At 42.3% G+C, this 17,318-nt stretch overlaps 1 protein-coding gene across 3 annotated transcripts in view; it reads left to right on the top strand.

Annotated features, from left to right (window-relative positions):
• ENOX2 (ecto-NOX disulfide-thiol exchanger 2) overlaps window positions 1-17,318 on the top strand; it is an 82,543-nt gene that overhangs the window by 15,650 nt on the left and 49,575 nt on the right. For all 3 annotated transcript variants that reach the window (XM_018044265.1, XM_018044264.1, XM_018044266.1), the window contains exons 2-3: window positions 2,709-2,864; window positions 15,985-16,191. In XM_018044265.1, the coding sequence (XP_017899754.1) occupies window positions 2,709-2,864; window positions 15,985-16,191 (363 nt within the window). The remainder of the gene's footprint in view (window positions 1-2,708; window positions 2,865-15,984; window positions 16,192-17,318) is intronic.

Genomic DNA, 17,318 nt, shown 5'->3' with positions numbered 1-17,318 from the left:
TATGAATAACAATGAGGAGGCAGGCAGAACAATAAAAGGAAGACAAACATTTCAGTAGGAGGGAGAAATAGATGGGATTGTTTAGTTGGCACACAATCTATTCTGATCTTCTCCTACTGAAAATTAGCAGTTTGTAAGTGGGGGAAATAATGTTAACAATTTTTCCAAAATCTTATACACAAGAGATCAAATGTTCCAAAGACATAATAGCATTCTTAACCACAGTGCTCTTATTCTACAGCATAGGAACACAGGGTGTCAGGAGCCCTAAGTTCTCCAAGATGGGAAAAAGTCTTGGACTCCCTGCCCCCCTGTCTAGAGTCTGACAGATAGGAGGCTATCACAAGTGTTCGTGGGATGTGGAAGTGAGTGCCTGAACAAATGAATTTATTAGTGTGTGGACACATGTCTGGAATGGAAGAAAGGAAATTTACCTATCAGGACCACCATCTATCAGGCCAGAGCTTTTTATATCTGTTCTGTCCTTTCATTCCTTGAGCTAAATGTCATTATTTGTCCCTACTTTTACCAAAAAGGAGATGGAGGCACACAGATAGTAAGAAATATCCCCCATGGTCATACAACTAGCATATGGAGGAAAGTAGAGATGAGAATCACAGGGAGGAAAGAAAGGAGCATGCATGTGTGTGAGTGCATGTGTGTGAGCACACACATTCAGGTACAAGTGGATACTTGTGTGTTGGGTGAGATAACATATGAGGGTTAAAAGTCAATTTGTTTTCAGAAAAATAAAATTTCCTCTTAGAAGAAAATGTTTTCTTCCCAGACATGTTCAGGGTCTTGGCATCTCTGCATGACAGGCACATGGGAGGATGGGGAATGTCCTAGCTCTCTTAGGCTGGCTTGCAGTGGGTATTGCTTGTGTGCCACCCACCTGCTTATCTGCCCAGTCATAAGACTCCCTCCTTCTGGGCTTAACTGTACCTGGAGCTTTGCTTCTGTGTGAACCACAGATTCTTTCCACTATTTAGATACACTTTTTCAACATCTTAGAGAGCCAACCAGGGAGGCTCAGAGCCACCTTAAGGAGACAGTAAGGCACTGTCCCTTGGGCCTGAGTGGTAAGCAGGGTAAAGTTTTGAGGACTAGGACCTACCACTGCTACCATGAGTACCCCTAAATTATCAGGACTCCTTATGCAACACTCTCTTCGTTTGCAGTACACTGTGCCTTTCTTAACAGAGGACAGGAATGAGAGGTGAGGAAATGAAGTACAATGCACTCCCTCCTCTCAAAAACGTGCATCTTGTTATAGACACAAATTTTAAACAATGAAATAAGTACTGCCTTTAGACCCAGGCAAGTGGGGCCCCTGCCAAGGGCCCTCACATCAGGGGACCTCGTGCTTTGGAATGACTATCTCAGTATTTTGTAAGTCCCTTTCCAGAGCCAAGGACTGGCCAGGTAGGTGGTACCATCAGGACAGATGCCCCAGTCCAGAGCAGGTCCTATGTAGGTCTTGATGGCAAGAAGCACCTTTCTCAAAATTTTCTAGGTTCTTCTCCAGATTCTGGCATTGACCAAGGCTTGCACTATCATCTAAGCAAGGGGCCCCAATCTCAAATTGAACCTGTGTGGACCTCAGTCCCCATTTTTCCCCTTTGCACTCTGCAGTCCTTTATGCCACATGTGGATTGAACTAGATACCCCAAGGAGCTTCTGAACTCATGCCTGTAGAGTCCTCCCAGGGTCTTGGTTCCAGGAGAGTATCCTGGCAAGTAAATCACTCCAGCTGGCTGGTATGGTATTTCTTTCATGGTATCACATGGGCTACCAGAATAGCATTGGTGCTGATTTGGGGTGAGTCAAATTATGTATCTAGACAAGCCCCATAAACATATTTGTTTGGAGGCTCCCACACACCCTAGAAGCAAACCTGAAAGAAATATTAGTAAAAGATGATGCAAAATAAAATTCAGTGGTAACAGGTATAGAACAGTTTTTGACACAGAAATAAAAATGAACTAGAATTACCTGGAAAGTGTTCTTCAGGGGGCGTGGGACTTTGAGCTAGGCCTTGAACCATGGGGGAGAATTTGGGGAGGCTTAAATGATTCCAGGCAGGCAGGGAGAACAACAGGAACAAAGGCACAGAAAATAGTTATTTATTGAGCATTTTTGTGCTATACATTATGTTAGGCACATTTCATTCATCATCTTGTTTATTCCTCACAAATTCCTATAAAAGTAGGTGGAATTAACCCCATTTTGCAAATGATGGAATGGAGGTACAAAAGATTCATCTCCCAATCAAATAGGAGAACTAGGACCCAGGTCTGCCTAAACCCCAAAACTGTACGCTTTTAACACCATGCTATAGTGCAGAAAGACAGGAAGTGTTACAAGGGACAATGTGAAGTCTGGTCTGAATGCAGCACAGAGTGTGTGTTGGGAACTAGTGGAAGGCAAATCAATGGACAAGGCACAGCATATTATTCAATACAAAAGGCCTTGGATGTCAAAATGAGATATAGAGACAAATAATCACTGGCCAAACAGAAACAGCCCTAAAGAAAATGCACAATTATAATATTTAAGGTCCTGTAATGCTAATAATGTGTTTTCTTAAATATTTTGCCTCTGTCTTAGAAAGACCTTTGGTTTGAAGCTTATAAGGTAATAGTCTACCTCTACTTGATCTTTCCTGGTATAACTGATTATTCTCTATTTCCTCTCCTTTTTTTTAGATTTTGATCCTGCTCTTGGAATGATGACTGGAATTCCACCAATAACTCCAATGATGCCTGGCCTAGGAATAGTACCTCCTCCAATTCCACCAGATATGCCAGTAGTAAAAGAGATCATTCACTGTAAAAGCTGCACACTCTTCCCTCCAAATCCAAGTAATACTCTGCTTTTTCTCCACACAAGTCAAAATGTTTTGGTGTATCAATCCTTTAGTTATTCATTTTGGTATTAAGAGTCCTGACAAGGCAATTAGTGCCTATGAAGTGGTAGCTTCTGGGAGGGAACCTAGCTTTGGAATTGAATTCAAAATTTAACACTCTTAACACAGCTTAAAGTGAACTGGCATTCCAGTTCCTTTTTAGGATTGAATGTTGTTGAAAAGGGGCTCAGGTTATTTGAGTGGGGAAAACATGAATAGAGAAGCCTCCCTTAGTTCTCTGCTGAGAGTATGGCAAAAGTACCATTTTTGTTAACAGCCCCAAGATTTTTAAAGGTGAATGGAAAGAGCAGGGGCAATGGGAAGAGTAGGAATCTGGTATGACTGACTTATCTTCTCCAGAGCCCACCAACCATGTCTGATAAGCCTTGATCATAAACCCCAGTAGTTATTCCTGCCTGTCTCTTACACCCAGTGGCCTCTCAGCAATAAGATCAGGTGATTTAGGGGCTCTCACAGTCTCCTGATGCACCAGTATGATCTGCTTCTCTTTTGTTTCTTCATTAGAGAGTATCTTTACCATTGATTCCTTCCCCTTTCTCTCATCTAACATTTCCTCCAGGTCCTTGTCACATATACAGAACCCTAAAAGTTTCAGAGTTCCCATTGCCCACAGATTCAAAGTCCAAATTCTGGACTTCAAAAGCCTTTCACTGGTCTGCTTTGTCAACTTAAAGAAAGACCCGCAACATAAGAGTTGTGAGTTTAAATTTTATTCAGGGTCTTGGTGAGGACTACAGCCTAGCAGACAGCAAATCAGTTTGCTCTGAGTAAAACTACTCCAAACAGGCAGAAGAGAGCTCAGCTTATCTATGATTTTTGGCTACGAAATATATACAGTTGAGCATATATCTGCATAAATGATCACTGCTAATCACCAAGAACAGATATCTCAAGTGAATGATGTTAGTGCTTTGCTGTGGATGGGAGGCTTCAAGAATGTAGGGTCATTAAAATTCTTCTTGAAATATATACTGAACTAGCCTTAGGGCCTGCTTGTCCAAATCACAGAATGCCTCATCCTGCTTTTCATCCTAAATTCCTCTCAGGATACATTGTTGATCAGCAAATGCAGTGGGTTATAACTCAACCCTTGTAGGACTGGGTGGTGATCAACACACTTTGTCTTAGTGATCCTAATTTTCCTGTCTCCACAGCATCATGTGACCATCTTAAACATATCATTTCTACTTGCCCACAGTTCAGTCAAGTTCAACTCATTTAATCTCACTCCCTTCTCCAACCTATCTCTAAGCCTACCATCTCCCAAACACTTCCATGAGAAAGGTACTAAAATTAAAACAGTAGTTAATCATTTATCATTCTAATACATTTTCACTAAAATATTGGGGGCTAAATCCAATGGATAATTTTTAGTCCGTATATTATTTTATTTCTCTACTATATTTAGAGCTGCTTGAAACCTTCATCCTTCTTGAAACATTAGATCATTTGAAGCTGCTAGAATGACCACCAGAGAGATTTGTATAGATCAAGAGGAGGATAACCAAACAGGACACCCTAAGGAATTCTAATGTTCCAAGAGTTAAGAGAGAAAAGTTTCTGTACACTCCTTAGCAGCAAAAGTCCTCAAAAGACTTAATCTTTACCGTTTTCAGTCTCTCTCTTCTTCTCTCCAAAATCTTCTTCACTTGGGCTTTTGTCCCACCCCTCTATCACAATGTTCCTTGATTAATAACACTAATGTATTTAGCACTCATAAAGTTAGACAAGCATTCTCATTCATGCCTGGAAACCAGTCATTTATAAGGATCATGACAGTGACATTTATACAATATACTTTTAAAATATTTGATAAATTAATAGATAACAATGACACTACATTATCATATGTATTTATTTTATGGCACTAGTTGCTATAAACTTTTTTCATACCTTTAAAAAAAAAGGACACTAATGATTTCACAATACTAAATCCAATGGTCAAGTCTCAAGTCTTTTCCTGATTGACCCAAGAGCTCTGAATGACACAGTTGACTACTCCTTACTCATTGATATACTTTCTTCACTTGACTTCCAGGACACTACACTATTTATTTGGTTTTGCTCCCCACACTGGTTGTTCCTTTTCAATCTGCTTTGCTGATAACCTTCTGTTCTCACTGACTTCTTATTATTGGAGAGTCATGTGACTCAGTCCTTGGACCTCTTCTCTGTCTGTACTCATACTGGAAAAAAGTATGCCAGTGATTGTTGTTTGTTGTTGTTTTAGTCACTCACTAAGTTGTGTCTGACTCTTTTGTAACCCCATGAACCATAACCCTCCAGGCTCCTGTGTCCGTGGGACTTTCCAGGCAAGAATACTGGAGTGAGTTGCCATTTCCTTTTCCAGGGGATCTCACCAACCTGGGGCTCGAACTGACATCTGAATTGGCAGGTGGTTCTTTACCACTAGCCATCTGGGAAGCCCCATGCTATTGATACTCCAAATTACATTTCTACCTCAGAGCCTGTCTCTGAACCCTGAACTCATATCCCACCGCTTATTTGATATCTCTACTTAGATATCAAATAGACATCTCATATTTAATATGTTCAAAACAAAACCCCTAATATTTGTCCCCAAACCTTCTCCCCTAATATCCTTCTCCATCTCAGATAATGGCAACTGCATCCTTTCAATTAATCAGCCAAAACTTAAGAGTAATCCTTAACCTACTCTCTTTCCCTCACACACCATATTTAATCTGTTAGAAAACTCTGTCAAATCTACCTTAAAATATATAACTAGAATTCTACCGTTTTCATGATAATTACTGCCATGACCCAGTTTATACCCACCATAATACGTTTTCTGAACTATCGCAATATTCTTCTAATTGTGCTTCCTCTTTCACCCTTACCCCCTACAATGTCTTCTCAAGAGAGCAGACAAGAGTGATCCTTTTTAAAACCTAAGTCAGATCATGTCCCTCCTCTACTTAAAACCCATTAATGACTCCCTATTTTACTCAAAATAAAGGCCAAAGTCTGTTTAAAGGCACAGAAAGGCCTCCCTTTCTCATACTGTCTCTTTGACTTTGTCTCTTACAACTCTCCTTTGCAACACCCATTGTTCCCGTTATATGGGCCTCCATGAAGTTCCATGAACATTCTAGGCACTCTTCCATCACAGGGCCTTCGTATTGGCTCTTTTCTCTGCCTGGAATACTCTTCCCCTAAATATTTGCCTGGCTAACTCACCCGCTTCCTTCAAGTCTTTGCTCAAATGTCTCTTCCTCAGTAACCCTGACAACCTATTTAAAAGTTCAGTCCTCGCTGCCACATTCACAGTTATATTTACCTCTCTATTTTTCACTTAATACTACCTTTTAACAAGCAATTTATAGAATGTAAACACCACAAAGGGGCTTCCCAGGTGGTGCTAGTAGTAAAGAACCTGCCTGCAGGAGACCTAAGAGACCCAGGTTTGATCCCTGGATCAGGAAGATCCCCTGGAGTAGGAAACAGCAACCCACTCCAGTATTCTTGCCTGGAGAATCCCATGGACAGAGGAGCCTGGTGGGCTACAGTCCGTGGAGTCTCAAAGAATTGAACATGATTGAACACACGTGCATGAACACACAAACTCCACAAAAGGAGGAATTTTGTCAGTTTGGTTCACTAATATATCCCCAGCACTGAGAAAAGTATATGACATATAGTGCATGTTCAATAAATATTTACAAATGGTAGAGGGATGGATGGATGTTGAATGAATACGGGAGAAGTCAGAGGTCTAGAAGTCAAGAGAACATGAGGTAATTACACCATATGCTGACCACTTCCTAATCTATTTTTTCAGTCCATGGCTCTCTTCTGAGCTCAGACACATACAGCCAACTGACCACTAGACTTTTCTAGGTGGATCTACATCAAATGTGCAACAACAGTACTGCAGTATTAATAGTGAGCAAAGTACCAGGTTAAAATCAAGGTAACTGTGTTTTACCCCAGCTCTATCACCTGAGGGAATCTTGGGCTAGTCACATGACCTTCCTGGGTCTGTTTCCTTGTCTGTAAGTGAGGCTATCGGGTTAGCTTAGCCTAGATACTTACAAGGTTTCATCCATTTCCAAAAACATGATTCTTGACATTAAAAATGGAGCTATCAGAATAATTGTTCACCTAGGCAAAAGTCCCTAAAAATGTATATTAGGAAAAGCAAGAGCAAATGAGTAGAGTTTTGTGCCTTTAATGAAACAGGCAGTATGGGTATAATAATTAAGAACCCCAAAGCAACATAGGCCTGTTGTCATATCCCAGATCTCTGTCACTAAATAGCCATGAAATCCGGGGTAAGTAGCTTAACCTCTCTGATCTAGACCCAGCAAAATCAGTTCTGGTCTAAAAATCCAATGGACCCAACTAGACTGTGCATGCCTAGGAGTCAGTGAAAGTGTTAGTCGCTCAGTCATGTCCGACTCTTTGTGACCCCATGGACTGTAGCCTGCCAGGCTCCTCTGTCCATGGAATTTTCCAGGCAAGAATACTGGAGTAGGTTGCTATGCCCTCCTCATGGGTAATCTTCTTGACCCAAGGATTGAACCTGTGTCTCCTGCATTGCAAGCAGTTTCTTTACCATCTGAGCCACAAGGGCAGCCTAAGAGTCAGAGATAATGGCAAAAGAAAGCTCTCTGGAACACAGGTACATTTTTGTCACAAGGTGGCTATCAGAGATTTACTGCATTCCCAATTAACAGTCCTCAGTTGGTGTAAGAAGAGAAACAACACCCTCTCTCCAGAGAAGTCAATTCTGTGATTTTTCACTTCAGCTAATAGACCTTCTGTGTGGAGAGGTTACATTTTTCATCTACTGTGAAATAACAGTGAGTGTGGAGTAAATGGTGGATATCATCTGATATTTGTGTGCAGGCATGTGGGGAGGCACCCAGGAGCCAGAAAAAGAGCAATCATTTCATTTTACCATCTCAAAACCCGCTGAACTTATTTTGGCTCTTAGGGCTGGACTCTATAAAGAAAATTAGAGAAAGTGGATAAATTAATAGATTCACTGGCCTTCTGATTACTTCCAATCAGTTGGGATTACATTAAAATATACCCGACCCCTGCTGATTGTCTAGGGCACCTTCAATCTTGGGCTGTCTGATGAAATCAACTCAACGATTTTGCAGTATGCAAATTCTGGCAAACCAGTTGAGTGGTCTGTGATGCCCCTTTGAAAAACAGGGTGCAAGTGGTTTATTGGTGGAAGTGGTTTATTTGATGTGCTGCTCCCTGCCTCACTTCTCCAAGATCAGCAGTGACTTTGATCTGAATGCTGATTGTCCCAACACAGCTCCCTAGAGCGGCTGCTTAGTTGTAATTAGAATTACCAAAAGCTCCTCCTTTTCCATTACCAGAGATTAGAGTGCTTTTTATTCCCAGTTATCTTAAATCTTTTTACACAGAAGTTTCTTCTTCTCCATCCAGGAGTGGTGATTGGGGTGTTACAGGAGCTTAGCACATTACCTGATTAATAGGTGGACTTTGAATTTGCTCTCCCATGGAGTTACCATTGCTGTGCCCAGATCACTGTATTTCTGTGGGATTGGAAGATCAGGCCCAGACAGCAAAGTGCTTTGAGCTGCCAATTAAGGAACAAGTACTATCCATTAAGGAAGATAGTACAGCCCATTGCCTTGCTGGTGGCAATACACCTAAATCTCAGTAAATGCTACATTTACCTAAGGAAAATAAATAAATCCCCGGTATTCTTGACACTACTCTTGGTGGCTTTTATGCTCCTTTACTTAGCAGACAATCACCACAGAATAATCACAGCATCTAAACAGGATGGTGATTTATCACAGAATTTTTCAATCCCACAGATGTAGTTAAGGGAAAGAGCCTTTGTATTGTCGGTATTCCATGGAACTACACTCTTTAGAGTCTCTCAATGGACTTAAAGGTAGACCTAACTAGATTTAACTCACATTATATAAAAAGGTGATTATTTGCTTCACAAGAAGATTATTTACCATTGAATTCTTTTAATAGTAAACTTCAGAAGGATTCAACAACAGGATTCTATTCTAAAGCCTTAGATTTGAAAACATGACTCTAGATGTTTTCTAGACCGAGTAGAACCCTTCGGGGCCCTACAGGCTACAAAAGTCCCTCCATGTCCCCTATTTCTTGTTTGCAGGAAAAGGTTTTGGTCTCCTAGGCCTTCCGTGAGTGCCAAAGAGCAGGTACAAGCAGTTATAATTAATAATTGTAGAAGTGATAGCATACAGAAAGAAAGGAAAAGCAGTTAAGAAAGACAGGTTGAACAATAATAATTAAGCAATAAAGCAGAGTGCTAATTCCTCCTCAAGGAATCTGCATAACAATCTGACACAGATCTTTGAGCTGTTATGCAAAAGCTGACACCCCCTTCTCCCTGACCCTCCCCTCATCCCAGGTAGAAGATGGTGACTACCTGCTCACCACATGTAGACCCCAGACTGGTTGGAACCAGAAGGTTGATGATTAAGACTCCCCAAACACCACCCTGTTACCTCCCCACCAACCAGTCAGAAGAAAGTCATGCTCCCGGCAGCCCTCACCTCAAATGTGGCCTTTAAAAACCCTTCCATGAAAGCCATTGGGGAGTTCAGGTCTTTTGAGCATCCCTTGCTTGGTCCCTTCAATAATTGCTGTACTTCCCTGGTGGCTCAGATGGTAAAGAATCTGCCTGCAATGGGTGAGACCAGGGTTCAATCCCTGAGTCGAGAAGATCCCCTGGAGAAGGAAATGGCAGCCCACTCCAGTATTCTTGCCTGGAGAATTCCATGGACAAAAGATCCTGATGGGCAAGAGTCCATGAGGTCACAGAGTCAGACACGACTGAGCAACTAACACTCTCACATTCACTTTCCTTCAGCACACCGTGGGTTTTGGGAGATTGGCTTTACTGCTGGAGCTGGTAGGCGGTAGAGGAGCTGACCCAAGTTCAGTTCACTAATGCTTTCTCTAGCACTAAGAGTGATCCCTTCCCACACCCAGCCTTATTTAAAGATCTGAATAAGGCAAGGAACTGAGAGTTTGGAAGTCCAGGTGTTAGTTCTCACTCCATTCCAGACTTGTGGTTCACTTCAGTTCAGGTCAATCGCTCAGTCGTGTCCGACTCTTTGTGACCCCATGAATCACAGCATGCCAGGCCTCCCTGTCCATCACCAATTCCGGAGTTTACTTAAACTCATGTCCATCAAGTCAGTGATGCCGTCCAGCCATCTCATCCTCTGTCATCTTCTTCTCCTCCTGCCCCCAATCTCTCCCAGCATCAGGGTCTTTTCCAATGAGTCAACTCTTCGCATGAGGTGGCCAAAGTATTGGAGTTTCAGCTTCAGCATCAGTCCTTCCAATGAACACCCAGGACTGATCTCCTTTAGGATGGACTGGTTGGATCTCCTTGCAGTCCAAGGGACTCTCAAGAGTCTTCTCCAACACCACAGTTCAAAAGCATCAATTCTTCGGTGCTCAGCTTTCTTCATAGTCCAACTCTCACATCCATCCATGACCACTGGAAAAACCAGAGCCTTGACTAGACAGACCTTTGTTGGCAAAGTAATGTCTCCGCTTTTTAATATGCTATCTGCTGCTGCTGCTGCTGCTGCTAAGTCACTTCAGTCATGTCCAACTCTGTGCGACCCCATAGACAGCAGCCCACCAGGCTCCCCTGTCCCTGGGATTCTTCAGGCAAGAACACTGGAGTGGGTTGCCATTTCCTTCTCCAATGCATGAAACTGAAAAGTGAAAGTGAAGTCTCTCAGTTGTGTCCAACTCTTCGCAACCCCATGGACTTCAGCCCACCAGGCACCTCCATCCATGGGATTTTCCAGGCAAGAGTACTGGAGTGGGGTGCCATCACCTTCTCTGAATATGCTATCTAGGTTGGTCATAACTTTCCTTCCAAGAAGTAAGCATCTTTTAATTTCATGGCTGCTATCAACATCTGCAGTGCTTTTGGAGCCCCCCAAAATAAAGTCCGACACTGTTTCTACTGTTTCCCCATGTATTTCCCATGAAGTGACGGGACCAGATGCCATGATCTTCATTTTCTGAATGTTGAGCTTTAGGCCAACTTTTTCACTCTCCTCTTTCACTTTTATCAAGAGGCTCTTTAGTTCCTCTTCATCTGCATATCTGAGGTTATTGATATTTCTCATGGCAATCTTGATTCCAGCTTGTGCTTCTTGCAGCCCAGCGTTTCTCATGATGTACTCTGCATAGAAGTTAAATAAGCAGGGTGATGATATACAGCCTTGATGTACTCCTTTTCCTATTTGGAACCAGTCTGTTGTTCCATGTCCAGTTCTAACTGTTGCTTCCTGACCTGCATATAGGTTTCTCAAGAGGCAGGTCAGGAGCTCTGGTATTCCCATCTCTTGAAGAATTTTCCTCAGTTGATTGAGATCCACATACAAAGGCTTTGGCATAGTCAATAAAGCAGAAATAGATGTTTTTCTGGAACTCTCTCGCTTTTTCCATGATCCAGCGGATGTTGGCAATTTGATCTCTGGTTCCTCTGCCTTTTCCAAAACCAGCTTGAACATCTGGAAATTCACGGTTCACGTATTGCTTGGATAATTTTGAGCGTTACTTTACTAGCATGTGAGATGAGTGCAATTGTGTGGTAGTTTGAGCATTCTTTGGCGTTGCCTTTCTTTGGTATTGGAATGAAAACTGACCTTTTCCAGTCCTGTGGCCACTGCTGAGTTTTCCAAATTTGCTGGCATATTGAGTGCAGCACTTTCACAGCATCATCTTTCAGGATTTGAAACAGCTCAACTGGAATTCCTTCACCTCCACTAGCTTTGTTCGTAGTGATGCTTTCTAAGGCCCACTTGACTTCACATTCCAGGATGTCTGGCTCTAGGTGAGTGATCACACCATCATGTTGATCTGGATCGTGAAGATCTTTCTTGTGTAGTTCTTCTGTGTACTCTTGCCACCTCTTGTTAATATCTTCTGCTTCTGTTAGGTCCATACCATTTCTGTCCTTTATCGAGCCCATCTTTGCATGAAATGTTCCCTTGGTATCTCTGATTTTCTTGAAGAGATCTCTAGTCTTTCCCATTCTGTTGTTTTCCTCTGTGTCTTTGCATTGATCACTGAGGAAGGCTTTCTTATCTCTCCTTGCTATTCTTTGGAACTCTGCATTCAGATGGGTGTATCTTTCCTTTTCTCCTTTGCTTTTCACTTCTCTTTTTTTCACAGCTATTTGTAAGGCCTTCCCAGAGAGCCATTTTGCTTTTTTGCATTTCTTTTTCTTGGGGATGGTCTTGATCCCCTTCTCCTGTACAGTGTCACAAACCTCTGTACATAGTTCATCAGGCACTCTGTCTATCAGATCTAGTCCCTTAAATCTATTTCTCACTTCCACTGTATAATCATAAGGAATTTGATTTAGGTCATACCTGAATGGTCTAGTGGTTTTCCCTACTTTTCTTCAATTTAAGTCTGAATTTGGCAATAAGGAGTTCATGATCTGAGCCACAGTCAGCTCCTAGTCTTGTTTTTGCTGACTGTATAGAGCTTCTCCATCTTTGGCTGCAAAGAATATAATCAGTCTGATTTTGGTGTTGACCATCTGGTGATGTCCATGTGTAGAGTCTTCTCTTGTGTTGTTGGAGGAGGGTGTTTGCTATGACCAGTGCATTCTCTTGGCAAAACTCTATTAGCCTTTGGCCTGCTTCATTCTGTACTCCAAGGCCAAATTTGCCTGTTACTCCAGGTGTTTCTTGACTTCCTACCTTTGCATTCCAGTCCCCGTAATGAAAAGGACATCTTTTGTGGGTGTTAGTTGTAAAAGATCTTGTAGGTCTTCATAGAACCGTTCAACTTCAGCTTCTTCAGTGTTACTGGTTGGGGCATAGACTTGGATTACTGTGACATTGAATGGTTTGCCTTGGAAATGAACAGAGATCATTCTGTCATTTTTGAGATTGCATCCAAGTACTGCATTTCAGACTCTTTTGTTGATCATAATGGCTACTCCACTTCTTCTAAGGGATTCCTGCCCGCAGTAGTAGATATAATGGTCATCTGAGTTAAGTTCACCGATTCCACTCCATTTTAGTTCAGTGATTCCTAGAATGTCGACGTTCACTCTTGCCTTCTCCTGTTTGACCACTTCCAATTTGCCTTGATTCATGGACCTAACATTCCAGGTTCCTATGCAATATTGCTCTTTACAGCATCGGACCTTGCTTCTATCACCAGTCACATCCACAACTCGGTATTGTTTTTGCTTTGGCTCCATCCCTGCTTTCTGGAGTTATTTCTCCACTGATCTCCAGTAGCATATTGGGCACTTACCGACCTGGGGAGTTCCTCTTTCAGTATCCTATCATTTTTCCTTTTCATACTGTTCATGGGGTTCTCAAGGCAAGAATACTGAAGTGGTTTGCCATTCCCTTCTCCAGTGGACCACATTCTGTCAGACCTCTCCACCGTGACCTTCCCGTCTTGGGTGGCCCCCACATGGCATGGCTTAGTTTCATTGAGTTAGACGAGGCTGTGGTCCATGTGATCAGATTGGCTAGTTTTCTGTGATTATGGTTTCAGTGTGTCTGCCCTCTGATGCCCTCTCACAACACCTACCCTCTTACTTCGGTTTCTCTTACCTTGGTCATGGGGTATCTCTTCACTGCTGCTCCAGCAAAGCACAGCTGCTGCTCCTTATCTTGGATGAGGGGTATCTCATCAGGGCCACCCCTCCTGACATTGAACGGCTGCAACAGACCGTGCAGAAGCACGCCAGCTCCCACGCACCATGCAGAAGTGCACCAGCTGCCACACACCGCACAGAAGCACGCTGGCTGCTACGCACCACACAAAAGCATGGCCGAGAGGACCTACCCGTCACCCAAGGTCAGGGGCAGTGGCCAAGACGAGCTACCCCATGTCCAAGGAGCTGCGGCTGTGAGGGTGCAGGAGGGCCACGAGGAGCTACTCCACCTTCAAGACTTGTGGTAGGACTTTAGAAAGACTCAGATTGGTAATTAAGAAATCTGGGTTCTATAGTAGTAAATAACGATAACCGTATAATAACTATAATTTATTCTGAACCTATCTAGTACTAGGCATTGTACCACATTGCAGTAGAGGCAGTAGATTATCGATTATCCCACAATATCCCTTGTAAAGTATGGGACAGTATCCCTATTTTAAGGTGAAAAAACAAAGTTCTCATAGGTTATATAATTTTCCCAAGATCATACAATAGTTTTATACATCTTAATCATAATTTAGGTTTAAATCCAGGTTTCGCTGCTCCAAATTCATGTTCCTTCTCTTTCTGTCTGACTTGGTGACCTTGAGTAAGTCACCCAACCTCACTCAGCTAAGGTTTTTTCCCTGTAATATTAGAAGCTTAGGCCAAGTCAGTGGTTTTCAACCAGAGCTGTACATCAGAGTTGCCTGAGGAGCTGTAAAAAAAATAATAATAATGCACAGGCTGCACGCCAGATTCACTAAATCAGAGTCATCTGAGTGAAACCTAGGCATTGTTTGTTTGACTCCCAAATTGATTCTAATGTGCTGCCAGAGTTGAGAATCACTGACAGTGATGTCTAGAATCTTTTCCAATTACTAAAAACTCAGAGGTTAAAGTCTCAAGAGATTCTGGACATTTTCCTTTTTGACTAAAACTGCAACCTCTCCAGTGTAGATGACTAAGACATTTCGGATTCCTTCTCACTTAATTATCTTCCTTTTCCCTTTAAACTTCTCCTATGGAACAAAAAAACAGTAGTGGGTTCTTGAAATTACAGACATTTAAAAATTTAAGAGAAATTTTGTAGGTTCTCAGAATACCTCCACCCCTTTTATTGACTAAATAGAAGGGGAAAAGGCACCATGAGAATTTGATTATTCTGACCCACACTAAGAGGACAGACAGTGGTAGCAAAATGAGGAAGTTTAAGATGCTAATAACTGAGGCAGCTCTCAAATCATCTGCTTGCCAACTTGGATAAGAGTCAAGTGGGGGCCTTGGCCTAGTCCACAAGTGAGACTCATTTATTTTTGCATGTGAACTGTAATCATTCGTTGAGCTCTCCAAATCTTGAGCTGGGAGAATTATTGTTAAAAGCTGAATGGGAAGAATGGATAACACAAAATAAATCCTTGCAGATACAAAACCAACACTAGAAAACCATTGACCATCATGCTTTGTTTTGTTGGGCTATGAACTGTAGAGTTTTGCTTGGAAAATGCTTTGAAACATATAAATAGCAACATGGAGCTGGCAGATACAAAAGGCTTTATGTATAAGATAAGTGAGTAGAAAGCACATTTTTAAAGCAGGCCAAGAATCGTCTCATTAAGTAGATTTTTAATAACTCTCTACAGCCAAATTCATCTCATTTTATTTAATGATTTCCCAGACAAGCTTACTTTTCCTCTAAATGCTCATGATTGGACTTCACCTCTCCAGCAAAGAATCAGAGGAAGAGTTCACTGGAATCAGAAAACAAAAAACCTGAAAAGGGTGGTCTGTACGCTGGCTGACTCTGTCAAGCAAATTATTCCGATGGCTTGAAATATTTTTGTAACTGTTCACCTCTTCACTGTCAAATTCACCTCAAAACAGTTCTTTCAGTAAACATGAACAGAGAGAATACAATGACCACAAACTCTACAAACAAATCCTTCTCACAAGGACCCAGGTTCTAAGAATTCCCTAAAATAAGAGTTTAAACCCAGTGGGATATCTTTCCACTAACTGTCTTCTTTAGGAAAATGACTGAAATTGGACTGGGTTGTCACAACAAAAGTAAAGAACAAAATCAAAGAACATTTGATGGTGCTGATGGGTCTGAGTCTTTATCCTATATATATATATATATATATCACAGTCACCATATCATTGAATAAAATAAATCTCAGGTTCATGCAACCAATTTGCTATGAAACTGAGATGAGCATCTTAGGGGCCACATGCTCCTGGGACTCGAAAGCAAAAGCGTGATGGGGACAGTAGGGTTATCTCTGGGACATGTTAAGTTTCTAAGAGGTCTGTCCCAAGCAAACATTTTAATTTCAAATGCTTTTGCACTTACACTTAGATCTTCCACCTCCTGCCACCCGAGAACGACCACCAGGATGCAAAACAGTATTTGTGGGTGGCCTGCCTGAAAATGGGACAGAGCAGATCATCGTGGAGGTATTTGAGCAGTGTGGAGAGATCATTGCTATTCGGAAGAGCAAAAAAAACTTCTGTCACATTCGCTTTGCTGAGGAGTACATGGTGGATAAAGCCCTTTATCTTTCTGGTAGGTGTTTGGTCATGAAGACTGTGCCCACCAGGTATGACACAGAGACTGGGGATCAGTGTGTTTGCATCTGTGGCAGCTAAAGTGAAAAAGTGAAAGTGACAGTTGCTCAGTCGTGTCCAACTCTTTGCGACTCCATGGACTATAGAATCCATGGAATTCTCCAGGCTGGAATACTGGAGTGGGTAGCCTTTTGCTTCTCCAGGGGATCTTCCCAACTCAGGGATCGAACCCAGGTGATTAGGCTTAATGGCAACCTCTCACCTTCATAGATGAAAAATGTATGTTACAACCCAACGTGTTCCTTGAAAGTTCCCATGTAGTGCCAGTTGCCATGTTCAGTCACTTCAGTCAGGTCCAACTCTTTGGGACCCCATGGACTATAGCCTGCCAGACTCCTCTGTCCATGGGATTTCTCCAGGCAAGAATACTGGAGTGGGTAACCATGCCATCCTCCAGGAGATCTTCCCAACCTGGGGATCGAACCCCCATCTCCTGTGTCTCCTGCATTGCAGGTAGATTCTTTATCACTGAGCCACTGGGGAAGCTCCAGTTGCCATGGGATAACTCCAAAACTCTTTACTCATAGTATTAACAGCCTTGATTATCTGTTTTTCCTGTCACCATTACCTCCTAATCCTTCCTTTCCATACCATGTCCTAACCACACTAAACTAATTCTAGTTCCCAGAATGGTGTTTTTTGCCTTTTCCTCTGACTAGAATGACCTTTCCCACCCCACTCACCGTACATACATCTTTATAGTCCAGAGCTCCAGCTCAATCACAACCTCTTCTGGAAAGCCTTCCCTGACCTCTCTCCCCACTCTGCGCCAGGCTGGTTTGGGCCCCCCTTCCTCAGAGCTTCCCCCGCACCTGGAGCTTCCTCCTGACAGACACCTGTAATACCGCATGAGAACTTTCTCTCTCCACTTCTGTCTCCTGAAACAGAGCATGAACTCTTTAGGGGAAAGACTATGTCTTCCATAACTTTAAAACCCCAGCATCTAGCACATAACCCTGGTACCAAAGTAGATGCTCAACAATAACTATGGAAGTCAGCTAGTTATCAAATATTAATTGACTGAGAGAATGCTAGGTGGCCGAGGAGATGGCAAAGATCGAGGCA

This window comes from Capra hircus (assembly GCF_001704415.2).
Source record: "Capra hircus breed San Clemente chromosome X unlocalized genomic scaffold, ASM170441v1, whole genome shotgun sequence".
Lineage (NCBI taxonomy): Eukaryota > Metazoa > Chordata > Mammalia > Artiodactyla > Bovidae > Capra > Capra hircus.
The sequence above is the reverse complement of the archived record's forward strand: the minus strand, read 5'-3'. Positions and strand labels throughout refer to the sequence as shown.